Source organism: Anoplopoma fimbria, chromosome 18 (assembly GCF_027596085.1).
Source record: "Anoplopoma fimbria isolate UVic2021 breed Golden Eagle Sablefish chromosome 18, Afim_UVic_2022, whole genome shotgun sequence".
Lineage (NCBI taxonomy): Eukaryota > Metazoa > Chordata > Actinopteri > Perciformes > Anoplopomatidae > Anoplopoma > Anoplopoma fimbria.
The window spans coordinates 22,418,761-22,437,441 of record NC_072466.1 but is presented as its reverse complement, the minus strand read 5'-3'; the positions used below and the strand labels follow the sequence as shown (position 1 = coordinate 22,437,441).

Sequence of the window (18,681 nt, the reverse complement as noted above, 5' to 3'; positions counted from 1 at the left end):
ACAGAGGATGTGAGGGTGTAAGGACAGAGGATGTGAGGGTGTAAGGACAGAGGATGTGAGGGTCTAAGGACAGAGGATGTGAGGGTCTAAGGACAGAGGATGTGAGGGTCTAAGGACAGAGGATGTGAGGGTGTAAGGACAGAGGATGTGAGGGTGTAAGGACAGAGGATGTGAGGGTGTAAGGACAGAGGATGTGAGAGGGTGTAAGGACAGAGGATGTGAGGGTGTAAGGACAGAGGATGTGAGGGTCTAAGGACAGAGGATGTGAGGTGAAGGACAGAGGATGTGAGGGTGTAAGGACAGAGGATGTCTCATGTGTACAGATTGTAAAGCCCTCTGAGGCAAATTTGTAATTTGTGATTCTGGGCTATACAAAATAAACTGAATTGAATTGTCTGGCAAACGTCATAGCTATAATTTCAAAAGTACTGAATCATTTTGGGGCTTTTTATTGTAAAAAACAATAGTGTATCAACAATGCATCATAAATCTATGTTAAACAGATTTAAAAGACACTTTTTCACACTGAACACTACTGAATGTAGCGAATTAATTTGCAGTAGGTGGGCTTGTGGCTCCTGCATGCAGGAAAGCCCAGCCCTTATAACTCTTATTACTGTCCTTTTATATGCAGCACAGTGTTGATCCATTCCAAATTTAGGAATAAGTGTAGCGACTGAGCACCCTTTGAAAGGAATACTTCAACCACAAAGATTAACATTTTGTACATCAATTAATCACACGTGTTACCTTGAATTCTTCACCTTGGAGGCTTGCGAGAAATACAAAGTAACTGATATACAAACGGTCATTTTGTGGGTGAAGTTTTGCCTTAACGGACAATATTTTTCATTTCACAAGTGATTCAAAATATTATTTTTCACCAAACAGCTTCCATCAGTCAGGGGAACTACTAAACTTAAGTGGAACAGACTCCACTTCAGGTCCTTCTGGTCCCAGCTTGTAACCACAACAATGTGTGCACAGATACATGTATGTTAAATATGACTCTGGGTTAAACCATGAGCTTCTCTGCCAATGAAACAAAAAAGACCAGTAATATTTTGTCGTTGGCGTTCGCTGCTCGATGGATAAAGCGTCCCCATAGAAGCCGCCGATTGTCCGTCCTGCACGTGATCCCTCCTCAGTTCAGCAGCCGGATGATGGAGTTAATGTCCGTGTTGCGAAACCCGGGGTTCCCCAGGTCCTTCAGGAGCCCGGCCTTGTCCCTGGCGGCGTGGCGAGCCACCGACAGCCTGAAGGGCTGCAGGAAGTTGTTGGCGGCCCGGAAGCCCCTGCCGACCGAGTAGATCTCGTGTATGAGGTCCTCCAGGCAGATGATGCCGTGTTTACCTGAGAAAAGAGGGAGGGGAGGGGAGACTGCGTCAAAGCCAGGCAAACGTTTTGTGAAAACACGACTGACACTGAGAGAAAACACCATCTGTGTTATTTGTGTTACTCACTGGGCTCGACAACAGAAGAAATAATTCCTTCTGAGGATTATGAATCAAACACCTCCGCCGTTTGGCAGTCTGTTATTGGTTATTAGTCGTTAATAAGACACACACTACTATGCTTACTTTTCACACAAGAGAAAGAAAAATAGCAACAAGTGGATTTTTTAATTATTCATTTTAGTGTTTGATGTTTTCTTAATGAGGTTTTGCAGAGTAATACATAACTCATTTATCAACAAAATCCCTTTTATCCTTCTGTATGTGTTAATGAACTTCGTATTATTCATTTGCACTGAACTTCACTTAGGAATGTTTTTTATTTTTTGGACATTTTAGATTTGTTTCCAGTGAGATATTAATGACTTAATATAGTGACTTTGATGTTGTAAACATTACTGTTGCTGCTTAAGAAAACACTTATATCATATATAATATAAATTCTAATCCTGTTCTAATGATAGGTATATATATTTTAAAAACAAATACTCAGTCATGAAAAAGAACTGATAAAGAACCAAACCGAGTATCAGTAACAGTAGTAGTGTGTGTGTGTGTGTGTGTGTGTGTGTGTGTGTGTGTGTGTGTGTGTGTGTGTATGTATGTATGTATGTATGTATGTATATATATATATATATATATATATATATCCTAAAGATGCCCATCCCTGCTCTGAATTGAGGTGGTCTACTGTAAAATTACCATCTCAAGTGAAAGCATACATTTGGATATAGTTGTACATTTTCCCCATTCTTTTAAAAATCAAGTTAATGCTTGTATGTAGTGCTTTTTATAAACACAAAGCGATTATGGAAACATGCAGACTGCCAATTTATGTATTGCAACCCCGCCCCCCCTCCATAACGCACAGCATCTGTCCTACTGTCACGTTTTCAACTTTCAGATAATAATGAATAAGCTTGATAAGTATATATTTATTCCTAGCAAAAGTGGGACACACATTCTATCTGCTCTGTGCGTTAAAGAGAGGGTATATAGGTTCAAAACGCAGCCTAAAAACCCCAAAAACGTGTACTTTTGCTAGGAGAGCAGAACTTCTTAATTTTCACCAAGGTTATTAAGCATGAGCTGAAGTATAAACATAAAATATTATGGGTGTGAGCTTCTACATTTTTTTTTTTTTAACTTTAATTGATTTAATTCTACATTTTTTGTAGGAATAAAAAGCTTTCTTTGTTTAACCTTGATCTACCATTCAGCTGGTTTCACTCACACTAACAGCCCTGCGAGCACCGGCTCATTAGCTCGACTGGAGCTTCACCACGACGTGAGACTGAGGAGGAGACTCACCCATGTGCTGCTCGATGAAGTTGTTGTCCGTGAGGGGGACTCTCCTCCTGCCGACCTTGGTCTGTCCTCTCTTCAGAATGAGCTCGCGGACGGACTTCAAGTTGGGGAATCTGTCGGAAAACATTGCAATTAGAAGATGCAAAAATCAATCAATCAATCAGATCTGATCCGAGATAAAAAGCTACTCACCCCCAGGCCACGTACGGCTCCAATATCTTCATCATGGCTATGGAGGTCTTGTTGATTTTGACGAAGGCCCCGCTGAAGATCTTCCTCAGCCTCAGCATATGGACCACCTTCATCACTTTGGGGCTGACGCCTTTGATCCTAATGAGAGGATGATCCATGTTGAATGAACTGTAACTGTGTTTTATTATGAGCACGCATATACAGTGAGGCACGACCACAACTTTGGATAAAAGCGTCTGCTAAATGACTGTAATGTAATGTAACTGGGTGTTTCACTAAATGGAGCGCTCTCCTTCTGAGACCTTGATGAGTTTTAGATGTGCAGACAGCAAGATGCTCCTTAGGAAGATTTTCTAGTCTTCCCTCAGTGTAGGGATGTCAAGATGAGAACTCAAAGATCAGTATCAAGGAGTTTTTAACTGATTGGTGTTACAACATGCACCGATTGATCGGCAGACGATCCAAACCAGATGTTTTTCAGCTGATTGGCCATCGTCTTATATTTGCTGTTCACATTTACACACATGCGTGCATGTCAGTGTGGAAGTCCTTCAGGTTGAGTGAGAAAGATGTAAAGCTTGAATTTGGTCACACCTTCAAGTCCCGAATAAGCCGTGGAGAAACAAACTCAAAACATTTGGAACAACTAACGAAGAAACTTGAATAAATCCAGTTGTTTGAATGAGACGTTTTCAGAGCAACATAAAGTAGATTCAAAACATAATCAACTATTTCCTAATCATTTGAATTATGTGGTTTTATCCCCCCCCCAAAAAACCACTATAGATGACAAAAACATAATCTCAAAAACAATACAAATTAATAACATTTAGAATTTCTGAAGGTTAACACTGAGTTTGGTATGGTTGAAATTATTTTCCAGGGGCTTGGTAAAAAAGAAAGAGGAAAAGTAGTCTGGAGCCTTGCTGGCAATCATAGTTCTTAAAATTAAATTTTGACTCCGACAAATTCAGAATCAGTAGGTCTTACTTTAAATAAATTGGAATCTGTCTAGGAAATTGAATGTTAATTAAACAAAAGATCATTCATGGCTATTTTAAAATCATTGGAATCAGGATCGAAAGTTTTATTTATAGCTCCTCTCTGAGTTAGTACCACGGACAGCGCTGCAACAAGACACAGGAAACAGTGCTGTCCTTTAATCTGGAACAACAGCTCATCAATAGTCTCGGTCAATTATGTTTATGTCAATACTATTTTTCTATAATACATAGAGCTAAAGGGGGGGGAATCAATGGGGGAAAAAAAGGCACTTTTAAAAAGGGAGATGGAAATTCCCTGGAGACAACGAAGAGGCCAAAGAGATTACACAGAGGGCTAGTTATTTATAGAAAATTCAGATACATTAAGGAACTAGTTTGAGAGGTACCGCAGGAACTGTCCCTTTAAAACAAGCTGAAATTAACCTTGCTCCATTTTGGTTCTTAGCAGTTATTGCTTATAAAGGACAATCAAAAGCAATACACCTTTGACACTTCAAAACTAAACAACTGAACAAATTGACAACCATTTTAAACCATTGATGGTATATATATATATGATATATATATCTGGGTCAAAGTACTCACTCTCTGATGCGGACAGCGAAGGCCAGCTTGCTCTTGGCTGGAGGCAGAGGGGCTGGCGGCCTGACCTCTGACCTCTGGATGCGGGTGTCATCACGGTGTCTCCTGTGGCTGTCTTTCAAGAAGTCTTCCAAGCGCTTGAACTTCAACGGTTTGCCTTTAGATACCTGGAACACCAAAGAAATACATGTGTAACTAAATATACAGGCAGCAGTGTGCAAGAACGGGTAGTAGGAACATGTACTGTAAAAACACCTGGATCTGACCCTCTAACACAGACCTGGGCATTGTACGGCCCGCGGGATGATTCTGACCGGCCCGCGAAAGATTACATGATAATTAGAAAATAAAACATATTTTCTAATTATCTTATGGGTGGACTAATTTATTTGCACGTCAACTGTGCACGTGAAATGCGTGTGATTGACAACCTGTCTTCCTTCCTTGTCACCCCTGAAAAATGTGAAAATGTCGGCTCATGCCAAAAAGAGGAAAGTGATGCCGAAAGCAGAACTTTCAAACAAATATGGACTACTAATGTTTTCTTTACTGAAGTCCAGGGTGAACCTGTGTGTTTGGTTTGTGGGGAGCATGTCGCCGTGTTTAAAGAGGACAATTTTTTTTTTTTGCAGTTCTGAAAACATTAAATGTTTAATATAGGCATGTAAAGTCAAAAAGGCTACAAAACTGGGACACTTTTCTTTACACAGTTACACAGTTCAGTGACATGTCTTGTTTATTTTGGCTACAAAGATGATGTGATGTCTTTAGAAAGCTAAGAAAATCCTTGTTTCAATAGTATATGAAACTCAAAATGCCCTTTGTTATTAATGTGACTGAAAATGAGTCAAATGTTTCACATTTTGGAAATTCTATTTGAATAAATGATATTTTTGAAAGCTAACCTCACCTTTTAATTGCCAAATAATAACATACACTCTTACCAGCGGTCAAAACAATGCCATTTACTGCTTTTTATATAGAAATAAAATGTATATTATGCATAATTGAGTCATTTTGGCCCGGCCCTCCAAAACATTTCCAGTTGCTCATTTGTCCCCCTGGGGAACATAATTGCCCCCCCTGATCTAACATCTACATTATAGGACACTCTGTGATCTCTCACCTTTCTCTTCTCAAGCAACGCGATCTTGGCTTGAGTGGCTTTGATGGCTTGGTAGGCTTTCCTCTTCTTCAGGAGATACTCGGGAACCAGCTTGATCACTTTCTTCGACCTGATAACGGGAACACACGCACAGGGAAGCTTTAGAGGATCAGATGTGACACCTTTTAGCTAGTTTAGGACAGGGTTCGTCAGGCTAAAACAGTCAGCTCTGAGCAGCTTCAGCTTTCCAGGTTAGTGTTGGTAACTTTCGCTTCATGAGAAGTGAACAGAAAACATAGCTGTCATTTAAATTGAACATAACTAGTGCCGAATATTAACCTCAAACCCATGTGAACAGCCAGGCTCCCTAGAAACATCCCTTCTCACAAATAAAGGTTTAGATAAAACCAGCAAAACATAGATTTCTCACAGAGACTCGAACCAAAACGACAACACGGACAGAGAAGACGGATGGACTTAGATATGATTACAAACAATCCACATACTCAGCTTCGGCCATGGTGAAATCGGGAGACTCAGGCGTCGCTCGGAGATGACGTCACAGGCAGCTCTTGTCTTATTTCCGGGATACTGGACACTGTAGGGGCCGACACTGCCACCCAGCGGGCAATAGCAGAACTACTATTAAAATAAATAAATAAATGTATATACATCTATTTGCATAACTTCTAAAGACATGTATTTTTTAGACTGGTTCCTATAGTATTGATTGGTTTTCATTGTTTTATCTAGGTGATGAATTTGTGAGAAACAGAGCTTCCACACCTCTTTTTCTCACCTGGCCTCCGTGCAGGTTAGGACTCTAAATAAGATAAGATAAGATAAGATAAGATAAGATAAGATAAGATAAGATAAGATAAGATAAGATAAGATAAAATAAGATAAGATAAGATAAGATAAGATAAGATTAGATTAGATTAGATTAGATTAGATTAGATTAGATAAAATAAGATAAAATAATCCTTTATTAGTCCCGCAGTGGGACATGTGCAGGATTACAGCAGCAGAGAGTAAAGTGCACACAAGAGACATAGTAGAAGAAGACAAGATAAAAGTAAAAAATGAAAAAAAACAAAACAAGTATTATAAATAAGCAATAAAAAACAGTAGAAAATCAACAATAACTGAAATATTATATTTACAGACAGAAAAAAACTATTTTAACTATTTTTAACTATTATTGCACAGTGTAATGTGTAATGTATTGCACAGGTTTTTATTGTCATGTTATTATTGTCATGTTTTTATTGTCATGTTATTATTGTCATGTGTCATGTGGTCTGCTGGGAGCAGAGCTGGTTGTGCAGCCTGACAGCAGCAGGAAGGAAGGACCTGCGGTACCTCTCCTTCACACACCGGGGGTGAAGCAGCCGGTGGTGAAGGAGCTGCACAGAGCTGCCAGGGTGTCCTGCATGGGGTAAATTCATGTTCCCCAGAGGAGGAATGCAACTGACTTTGGTGATCCCCTAACTTTTCCTCTACAGTCTCACGATGACGTTCACATTTGTGATTTTGAAGGAGAAAATTGTATTCACAGATACATCGATTTAGTCTTTTGTTTAGATTATAGAGTCAGATTTCTCTACAACAGTGAAGCCCCCCAAAAAGGACGTGGAGTCACATTTCTGATGCATTTAAATGCAGGCTTTTAAAGGCCATGAGTTGTTGACTTTTCTTTTCCCTGACTGAATGACTCTCCCTCTAGTGCCGCCGTGTGTTTCACATTCGTGTTTTTGCGTGAAATGTCTCTAAATCAGTCTTATGCAGTTTATACACACACACACACACACACACACACACACACACACACACACACACACACACACACACACACACACACACACACACACTGAGATGATTTTTGTTTTTGGGTTAACATAGCTAAATTATTCCACAAAGGTCAGTGCATGGTCTCATTATGCAGCACAATAGTCACTTTAAGCAAGCATCAAAGGAAAAGCTGTTCCCCACGCTGCTACTGAGTTACATCAAAACATTCAGGTTAAGGTCTGTGAATATATTAAGACAGACAGGGGGGGGCAGTGTGGTTTTGACAAGGCTAATTGATTTTAAAGTCACTTTGAAGTGTGTAAAGCATGAAATAGCTTTTTTGTTTCTCCATTCTGCCCAATTCACCTCGTGATCTCTTCTTTGGTTTGCTCTTCACTCTCAGAAGCATCGTGTCGTTTTATCCCGACCTGTCCAGACTTCCTCCATCTCACCGCCAAAGTAAAACCCTGTCACATCCTCTAAGTCTAACGCAGTTATCGCTGGTTTATGAATCACTGCAGTGAGAGAAAAAAAAATCATTTATTTTATCATTTACATCTGTGCTTTTCCTATTGTGACAAACACATATTTTGTAAATCACCAATAAAAAATAATCTTCTTGATTTTAGGTTGCCCCTGTACCAAAACTTGCTAGCAATACTATAGCTTTACTTGCTTCTGGTCTGGTTGGTTTCATTTACCGAGGTTTTTGTGTGCAGCGATTTATATCAGATGCCGGATTTAAAAAAAAGCAAAGGAAAAAGTTTTTTTTATATCTATAGTAGAAGGAAACCTGATAATGTCATGGGTTATGGTTATTCTTAGCCATGCTGGTGGCGAAATATTAAGGATGAATCCCTCTGAAGTTGACATTTGGGATTCAGAGTGTAATATCTGTACAACCTTTGGATGGATTGCCTTGAAATTTGATACATATATCCAAGTTCCCCAAATGACACATTCTATTGACCTCCATTAGCGCCACCTGCATGCTAATGCTTTCATTTATTCAATGAAAAATCTAAACTTGATGGATCATTTTTTTAAACATATCCATGGTTTCAAGTTAATCTATTATACTGACCTTGGTGATCCCCTGGCTTTTCCTCTAACAAATCAAAGATCGTGGTTTGTTGGACCCATCCATCTCCAGACCCTCCTGCCCCGTAATGGGCTTTTGTGGTCTTTATACTTCATCCTTCTTGATTACGTGGGATACCAACGCATTTTGGTGCATTATTTCTCGTAGGTAAAGCTGCCAGTGCTTACTTACTACCACTATAAGCCCCTAATATAGCAGCAAATAGTCTATAGTCAATAGTATAGTGTTAAAGGCTTTCTTTGGTCGTTTATGACATGGATCCTATGTTCCCATGTTTTTTGTGTAAAAGTGACTGTTTGGGGCAATGATTTTTGAAAGTGGTCCAGTATTAAGGGAGCAAGCTGCAGATGACAGCTGCTAAACGGCACTGCAATGTATTTGCCCGGGGCAAACAGACAGAGTCAAGTGAAGGGTACAGAAAGAAGCTTTTAGTTCTTCAAGGTTTTTTTTCTCCATATTGTCGGGGGCAAAAAACAGGTGGGGGGGGGGGGGGGGGATTAGGTTGAAAAATACCAAAGTTACTTTTTATCATCTGCTCTGCCATTCATTCTCATTTTGCCGTTTATTCATTGGACAGGTCTTCACAGGGTGTAGGAAACAGGTACAGGCAGTGTAGGGTTTTCAATTAACCTAAGCTGCATGTCTTTGGACTGTTGGAAAGCCAGAGAACCCGGAGAGAACCCACGCTGACACAGGGAGAACACAGAAGGCCGTCTAGCCCGGGAATTGAACCCCTCTTGCTGTGAGGCGACAGTGCTAGCCACTACACCACCGTGCAGCACCATCTGCTCTGTTTAAAATCAAAATCCTGTTTTCTTTCTTGGAAATTTGGTTAACGGGCGGAGAAGCCTCACGGATGTTGCAGCAACTCCTCTCTGGTCCACAACTAATAAATAATCCCTGCTGTTGGCAGGTCAACGTACCTCAACATCTAAGCACAAAAATGAATAGAACAATAAATAAATAAAATCAAAATATGATCTTCTACATTCGAGTCAGGAGGCTCAGCGTTCAGCTCATAGATGTGTGTATGCGACACAGTGACAGGCGCTGTGGGCTTAGACAGGAATCAAAAAGGACTTCCCTGCAGGTACAGTGCGCTGTTTGCAACCACACAAGCACACACACACACACACACACACACACACACACACACACACACACACACACACACACACACACACACACACACACACACACACACACACACACACACCCCTCACTCACATGCAACTTGCACACACAGCAGATGGCTCACCCAGCCCGCTCTTCACTTTTATGCCTTCTGAAGGCTAGATATCCGAAGTGTCAGCGCGGTGGATCGCGCTGAATAATTTCAAAGGAGTGAATCGCACCATAATGAGGTGTTTGATGGACACATCTGTTACATAAGATGCTAGAGCACCTTCAATGTGACCTGGTTTTCATTGCGTTTGATGCAGGGATCTGAGCTAACAGCTATGTTTAGCAAGAAGCAACTTCCTAACCTTATCGTATGTTGGAAACCAGGCAGTAATAATAACGTGGTTCTTTTTTTTGGTGTTTTCAGCTTTGTATTTTTCAATGATGCTTCCCCAGTTGATTACTTACATAAGAACGTTATTTTTTGTGTGACAGGTTTCCTGAAATGTAATGTTTAAATCATACACTGTTTGAAGTGGACTCAGTCGTCATGACGTCACCAGTTGGTTTGTGGACTGCCGTTTTGAAGCCTTGAATTCTGTGATTTCACCGTCGCCATCTTGGATTACGGCCAGCAGCAAGTTTTTATTTTTTTTAACCATAAATGGAAGTAACCATATTTGGAATGCAGAGGAGTGATGTAGATGTTGCCACCTGGTGGTAAATATGCAAATGAGGCATTATCTAATGGTTACTTTTGGTAAATTTAGGAAAAATCTACAGAGCAAATAGACAAAGTAAAATAAAAGATGTACATTTTGAATGTTTTTTTCCCACTAGTCTGAAAGAAGACTAAAAGTAGCAAAATAGTGCAGCATAAAATGCCGATGTGGTCCGCTGACTCCACATCCATTTGACAGCGGGCATATTTGAAAGAGATAGCGGAGAAACTACACATCTATAAGTGTCCGCTATTTGATGTAAGTTTATGCTTATGTTAATAAAAGTAACTGTGTTGGCAGGCAGAGGGGGCTATTGTTTGTGTGTGAATGTAGTGGTAGGCTATTCAGGGCTTTCTCCTAGAAATCTCCCTGGTTAAGGCAAAATTACCTACTTGGTCAGGTTTAGAACGATATCATGCTTTGAATTGAAATAAGACAATTCTGGCAGAAAGCCCTTAAGGGATACTTCTCCAGTGAGTGCCGTCAGCAGCTCCAGCTGTGCCGCCGTCATCAGAAACAGACGTCACTTCACATAACGCCTCAGGGGAAAAGACGTCTCAATTCTCTTAAAACACATTTCCTCGTTTCCTCTCTCCTCGCATGGTTTCCTTCCTCTCTCCATGCATCCCTGGTGGGAGGGACTAAGACGCAAGGAAAAGACGCAAGTGAGGGAAACGGGGATGCAATTAAGAGACTTGTGATGTACCCCTAGACTTGTGTACAATAATCCCTGTAAACACTTTGGGAAGTACTGCACACTGACTGTCAGTAGGTGATGCTAGAGAGCCATACAGAACAAAGTGCTTCCCATCACCATGGTGATGCTGTGTGTTCATTAAGGTACTGCTCTGCCCCTGCATGCTCAGCATCCCTGTAGTTGATCTGGGAGGAGACAGAGCACGGGGGTCTAACGTGGGCACAGCCTTTAGCCTGAAGGGAACGATCAAAGTCTCTCTTTAAATAGACTATGGTTGATTTGACCCGACCGCTCCAGCCGGTTCATGGACAATAGGTGCATGGGCTGGCCACGCTCGCCCGAGCATCATTACAGGCAACATCTGTCTGATAGAAACCCCCGTGCAGAAGGCCTGTTGTTCGAGCCCAAAGCATCTCATCACAGAGGCTCTTTTAGCAGCAGGCTCTGGAAGCTTGAAGGCTTTCAGTCCCAGCTGTAGCTGTAAGATATAATACTGTTGCCTGTATAAGGAGTGAGGCATTAAAGCCCATGTTCTTATACTTAACAATTAACAGTTGAGTTTATTTATTTTGTGTGCAGCGGGAATGCCGATGGTGAACCACGGTAATGAAACCCTTTTCAGACTCTCTGAAATTAAAGCCACACAAATCAATATCTTTAAGTCAATTAAAGTGACACCAAACACTTTTCACTGATGAAGTGACGAACCCAATCTGCAGTTCCCCTCACCTCTAAGGAGTTTATTAAAGCCTGTTTTAACTTTAAGCAGCCTGGTAATCAATCTGAAATTAAATTAAATTTGCCTCCATTTATTAAGTCTGACATTGTGTTCAACATTCTAGCCTCTTCAACCTCAAAATACAATTACATTTGCCCAGTTGTTAGCACTTTCTATGACGCCCATGTCTATATAGCATTATTATAGTTGTAAACACTCCATATTCATAATGCTTTATAACAACAATCACGACACATTATGAGGTCTAATATCATATATCATATCAATATATTTTTTTGCCCATGTCTATAATGTATTATAAACATAAGCATAATGCCTTAAATGATTATACTAAAAATAGTGTATCATTATAAGGTATTATGAAACATTACAATGTATTGCAACTATGGGCATCGTAATACACTATGATCCTTGTGCAAAAATGTTTAATACTGAGCTGATATGGAGCAGCATTAGCATTCAGGAGTTGTGTTATACTCTCTCCATAGCTTTGTTTTTAGTCTCCACCAACTTCTGTTATTCCCCTATATACCTGCTAAATGCTCCGATGACTTGTTTTACCAAACTTTTGTGACATAAACTACGTACTTAACTTGCAGCAGTTATGTGACAATCGTACTCATTTTAATTAACAAATATTTATAGTTATTTTTACCCATACCCTAATCTTTTACAAAACCTAACCAAGTACTTTTGTTGCATAAGTAAACCCAAAATACAAAACAAAAAACTAATTTGGAAAAGACACTACGCATGTAACAATTAGAATCTGACCTGCCGTCTCTGACATGTCCAAAACTGGCACTAGAGGGGAACCTAGAGTGTCATAGTTTGAAGTGTTTGTCCACTGACCAAGCGTCGACCAAGTTGGGAGTGAGAATGTGCTTTCTTGGGAGGTGGGATACAGTGGGTTTTTAACTGAACAATTTAAACATCTGCCTGCTGCAACTGGAAACAGCGCTGATGAGACAAGTAGACATTTTATCCATTGTTAATATAAACATATTTGCAGACCGATTTTGAAGGGTGAAAAATTCAATAGAATCGGTGTTAAAAAAGGTAATTCTTAAAACAGAGAACATGATGTTGGGTACCTTTGTCATCTGCGATAGACATAGATAGATATCGGATTTCTTTTCCCATCACGTTGGTGACCTCTTGCTCCTCTCTGTTACACCATTCTAGTCTTCCTGTGTCACCTGATATCCGTTGCAGTGGGAGGGCAGCAGAGTAGGTGGTCATTGAGCTGCACAAACAAACTGCACCCTGCAAGTCATTTTTCTCTTTGAAAATTTGTCACCAACGCCTGTAATCAGTACAAGAAGAAAAGCAACTTGACATAATTTACTGTCTTTTTTTATTGTTCTGTTTGGTCAAAATCATAGACTGGTTTCAAGAAGTGGACGTAGTCATCGCGGTTTCACCTATTGGTTTGGGGACTGCTGATTTGAAGCCTTGTGTTTGGCGATTCCACTGTTGCCATGATGTTTTTTTTCGCAACAAATAAACGAAAGTTATCAAATTTAGAATGCTCGGGAGTGACCTAGAGACGCCGTTTATGACCCTGGTAGCGGCAGCGACCTGTCAATCAAAGTGAGCTCAGCCTAAAGTATACCCTGCATTATGGTCTATATGGACCATCATTTACTGAATGAACATCATGCTGTATTGAAGAAGACTTGAAACTACAGATTTGGACAATAAACTCATGTTTAAAATGTAGGGTCGTAATCTCAATCTTTATTACAGTTTTAAGACACTTTTGCATTGGCTTCACTCGGCAGAACGGGATGTTGCCACCTGGTTTAAACCTCATAAATTTATATCTGGCATTTTATCATTTGACCCTAGAACTCCTTAAGTCTTTTACTACTAATACGATTGTATCCTCAGAAAGTGTCCTCATAGTTCCGCCTGCCATCCATTATCATCTGTTGGAGCAGTTCTAGACCACATATTGATGACACTGCAGGTGTCTGATCAGCTAATGTCTGATGCTGGGTAGCGTCATTCCTGTAGGTGCCGGTGCTGCCTGGCAACGGTCACCAACTGTCCTCCTGTTGATGTTGAGGAGCTCACTCCTGTGCACTCGCGGGCAATTTACTTACTGTCGCCATTTGCAGCCTGTATTGACCCAGCGTTAACTCAAGTTCTTTATCATCAATAAGCACTTGGTGCTACCATCCCTCTCACAACAGTGTTTATTGACGGGCAAGCTTTAGGGAGACACCGCTGCTCCATAAAAAGCGCCATCTGATCACTGTAAGCTTTGATCGGATGGCGCCGGTCCATTGTTAACAAACACTTCGATTGGACGCTTGCCATACAAAATGAATGACCATCTGCTGTGGGCAGAGTGGCTGTAAACAGCTTCAGATGGCTGTGTGGAGGGAGATGGCGGCATTTATCAGCCCAGTCATCAGCAGGTCCGTTTGCTCTTCCCCGCTCCTCTTCTTCCTCCCCTCTCTCTCTCCCCATCTTCTCTCTCTGCTTCACTTTAATTGTCTTCCTCTCTTTATCTGTCACACTCCTACTTCTGTTCTTCCCCTTTTCTCTTTTGTAACTTTGTAGTTCTTTTTAATACTTTGTATCCATTGAAAGATTTAGTGATGGATTACATTAATAGTGTAACTTTAAGCAATTTTTTTTATATATACATATCTGTTTTGGTTGGCAAATATTTTAACAAGCAATTAGGATTCTTTAAAGACATTCATGTAACACCAAGAACAAGTGAGGTAGTTTAAACAATGAAAAAGACTGTGGAAAGGAAGGTGGATGGCTCAAACAAACACAGGACTTGCCACCAGGAGACCTGTGTTCATGTCCCCAAGTATTGTGAAGTTATTGTGAGGTTGCAGGAACAAAATAGAGTTAAATATAATTCTCATTTTTTCCCTAATGGTCGAAATAAGTCACTAAATTTGTCGCCAGTCGCTTTTGCAAAATAAAGTTGGTTTTTTCAAGTTGCTTATTCTAGGGAGAAAGTCGCCAAGTTGGACTGGCGAGAGGGAAAGTTGGCTGCTTGACATTTGGTCAGATTGGACATTCTTAAGAATCTTCTTCCTGTGCTCATCACAGCAAACCAACTATTGGTTTTAAGAAAATGCCCTTGATGGACGACTGTGGGCCTTTTTTCACATCAGACATTTTGACATGTTACAGTAGGAAAGCAAACAATAACATAAATGAATGACATTCGCATTCCGTTAAGCCCTTCCATATTCAGCTTACTGGCATGACGCGTGCTGGCTAGCGGTCTCAATAGCTGTGTTTACATTCACCATCTTTTTATGCGTATTTTTAAGTATTGTGGAAATATAGTGTGGAAAATGTTTGTTGTGAATTATTTGCATTTGTCAAAAAAGATCTGATGCGCTAAATGGGACATGGAAACGCTGATGAACAACATAGAACTGAGGACAATAACGTCATATTACCATATTGTGTGAATGCTTTCCTTCGTCTTCGGACTGCGTAAAACATGGCCAATGCTAGCTGACACCAAAGAACTATTAAAACCTACCCAATTGAAACAAATTCCTGACACCTCTCTCCATGTTTCTATTGTACATGGTTGGGATGGCCAAGGCGATAACCTCTTCTACTCTGCTAACTGGTGGATACAGCCATGTGTAGCCTACGGCGCATACTTCAGACCAAACTTCGCTCTAGCTGAGTTTATTCGCTCCAAACCAGTTGATGGAAACCCACATCAATAATTTTTTTGCAACATTTCAAAAGTTGCCTTTAAATTCACGTGACAATTGAATGTAAAAGCGACTAGAGTCATGACTCACTGACACACACACACACACACACACACACACACACACACACACACACACACACACACACACACACACACACACACACACACACACACACACACACACACACACACACACACAGACACTCTGCCGCTCTCTGCCTTCTCACCTCTCTGTCTCCCTCCCTATCTCTGTGAAGGCTGGCTAATGACACTCTTCCAGATGGCTTGTTACTGTGTATGTGTGTGTGTGTGTGTGTGTGTGTGTGTGTGTGTGTGTGGATGTGTGTGTGTGCTGGCCAGGTTTGAAAAAGATCTTTCATCTTTCTCTTTCTCTGACAAAAGAATCAGTCCAGTCAGCACAGCTGTCTATCTGCCGCCTCCTCTCCCCGGCACACGTCTGCATTAATCCCAGCACTGTGCTGCAGAGCTCCAGCCTCGGCCCGCGCTCTCTCCTCCACATCTCTACCTATCAGTCATTTGCACCGTTTTCTTATTCTCTGATTCTTCTGATACGGTCTCATTCTCTCTCTGTTCCTGCTTTCGATCTGATCGTACACCGCTTCTCCTCCGGCCTGCTCGCTTCGCCTCTAATTCCCCGTACCCTCTTGCTGCCAACATTTTCTCCCAGTTTCTTCTCCCCTTTTTCCTTCGCTTTCTGTCTGCACATCTCTCTGTGCTTCTGCCTCCTCCCCTCCCTTCCCCTCTCCTCTCCTCTCCTCTCCATCCCCAGTCTTTTGGTTGCTGTGTAACAGAGAGTGACATGTTTGGCAGCTCCCTCTGCTCTCTCCCCTCATAAGGAATTACTGTCCTGACCCACTTCCACATGCAGCGGCTGCCACATATATACGCGGCTGTGAAACAACTTGTGTCACCAAAGAGAAAGATGTGCAACCTACGGAAATCGACCTCACTGCACGGGGCGTGATTTAATACCTGGAAGTAGGATGTATGTCTAGCTATTGAAAAGTAGTTCAAATGAGCGCTAAGTTCTGTTTTTTCCCCCAATAATGGTATGAACACTGAATGACTCCCTGTAATGTTGAAGGGTTGTTAGTACTACAGATCCTACAGCGAATCAACAGTTCCCCCTGCAGCTCTGTGCTGCTATTTTTTATATTCACTGTGAGGAACTTTTAACTGTAATGAAACAGCATAAATTGTATTCTGATGCCTCTATATGACCTATATAAGCAAACAAGACCATCAGCGAGAAGATTGGTTATTTCTTTATAGTTATTCTTAATGCTTGTCATCGGTGCCAATAGCTCGGATTCCGTGCAAAATCAGATGAAATCATACAGGTTCACCAGATACTCCTTCAGCTCCAGCGGGGCCTACACCAGCAACCAGCCCCTCGCAGACGAACCCAGATCCCGGAGATGAAAAACTCTGCAACTGGCAGAAGCATCTCCTCCTCTGGCCAGGATCAAGGCTTGCTATAGGGCCAACACTGACACCACGCTGCTGGGGGCTGCTGGAGAACCAGATCCAGTACTGAGCCGGATGGACTGTCAAACCCCTGCTGCACTAAAATGAAAGGTTTTCTAAAGGGTATCTGGTCCTGGGAGACAGTGCTGCTTTTGTCCACAGGGACCGCCAAAATATCCACAAAATTGGAGTTTCTCGTAGTAGCTTGTTGTTCTAGATTTTGATCAGTTTTTGTCCTAACTGGTCTCACCAATATTTCCATAAGAAACTGTCAGCACACAAACCTACCTAGCAAGAAATGTCCCCAAAAAAACAAAACAGAATATAAAAAGTGACAAACTCCCAAGCAAAATAGAGCAGATATTTTAAACTGCATGGCAGAACAAACTGCTGCTGGATGTGTGATACAGTCAATGGTTGTAAACAGAAGCCAGAAAAACGTTTTATGTGAAATACATTTGGGGTCTCTCTGAACACTTGTGTTATGTCATTCACTGTGTCAGACAGTGAGGGGGACGTTAGCCGATATGGCTAAAGATCCAAATACTCATTTTATTCCTGCCACAAAAAAACATTTCTACTTCACCTGACACGTCCAACTTTATACTTGGGGACTTAAAACCAGCTTCCCCTATTAATCTGCAGATGAAACCTTAAATTTACATTAACTTGTGGAGGTCTCTTTAATTATCAAATTAAAAAGATCATATATTTTTGCGAAAAACAACAACTATGCTGCTTGTGATTAAGGATTGATTCATATTGACACATTCTTATGCAAAAATCCCTCTAGAGTGGTGAGCTGTTCACAGAGACAAAGATTAATTCCACATATATCCTAACTCCCAGTGTCACACAATGGATGTCTTTGTTATTGGGAAAACCTGCTTAAAATTATGAAAACTTCATTACTCAATATTTGCACATGATTTGTGATCCTTGGTGGCTCTACGTCTTTAACTGCAATGAAAACCAGAAAGGGAACCTGGTGGATACAGTGATTAAAATATTGAAATCACCTCGCTCATTGCTCATGCAGTACGTGATTACTCTCTGATTTTGTTCATCAATCTACATAGTGATGAATGGAACTTTTTCATTAATAAACAAAGCAAAGCTGAAAATGTCCTTGTGAGCCGAATGCTACATTTTGGCAGAACAAACAAGCCTCCCAACTGCTTATTCTGCACTGCTGATCCATCACATATACCTACTACACTGGACATTTTTGTATTTTTTTATTGATTTAAAAAAAATATTATAATTATTATTATAGTAACAATAATATTAATTATATTTTATAATATATAATAATAATAATAATAATATAATATTTATATTCATCATCCATTATTTATAATTTTCCCTCTGTTATACACTGATGTATCGTACTCTTAGTTATTGCTGATAACAGTTGTGTTTTTATATATTTCAATAAAAATAATAAAAAATGTTCTAGGGCCGTCTTTGTTTAAAAGCAAGAGTAATTATGTCTTTTTAATACCATGATATGGATGACGTTGGAATGATAATAACGCATACTATGACACATTCTTTCACACAAACATATACTTTTGAATATGCTTAAAAAAACTTATTTTGAAGTTCTTTACCATGATTAAATGCATAAGGGTATTTAATATAAAAGTTGTTTTTTTGGGGG

General features: G+C 40.5%; 1 protein-coding gene across 2 annotated transcripts; it reads right to left on the bottom strand.

Moving 5' to 3' along the window:
• Nucleotides 1–433: 433 nt before the first annotated feature.
• rpl7l1 (ribosomal protein L7-like 1) lies at nt 434–6,233 on the bottom strand. 2 transcript variants are annotated; one of them, XM_054618234.1, is made up of 6 exons: nt 6,152–6,233; nt 5,667–5,775; nt 4,544–4,707; nt 2,955–3,092; nt 2,766–2,875; nt 434–1,353 (listed from the first exon to the last, which is right to left on the bottom strand). In XM_054618234.1, the coding sequence occupies exons 1-6, from the start codon at nt 6,163–6,165 to the stop codon at nt 1,145–1,147; spliced, it is 744 nt and encodes a 247-aa protein (XP_054474209.1). In that variant the 5' UTR covers nt 6,166–6,233; the 3' UTR covers nt 434–1,144. The 2 variants fall into 2 exon arrangements, with proteins under 2 accessions (XP_054474209.1, XP_054474208.1); XM_054618233.1 differs by lacking the exon at nt 6,152–6,233 and adding an exon at nt 5,985–6,086.
• Nucleotides 6,234–18,681: the final 12,448 nt, after the last annotated feature.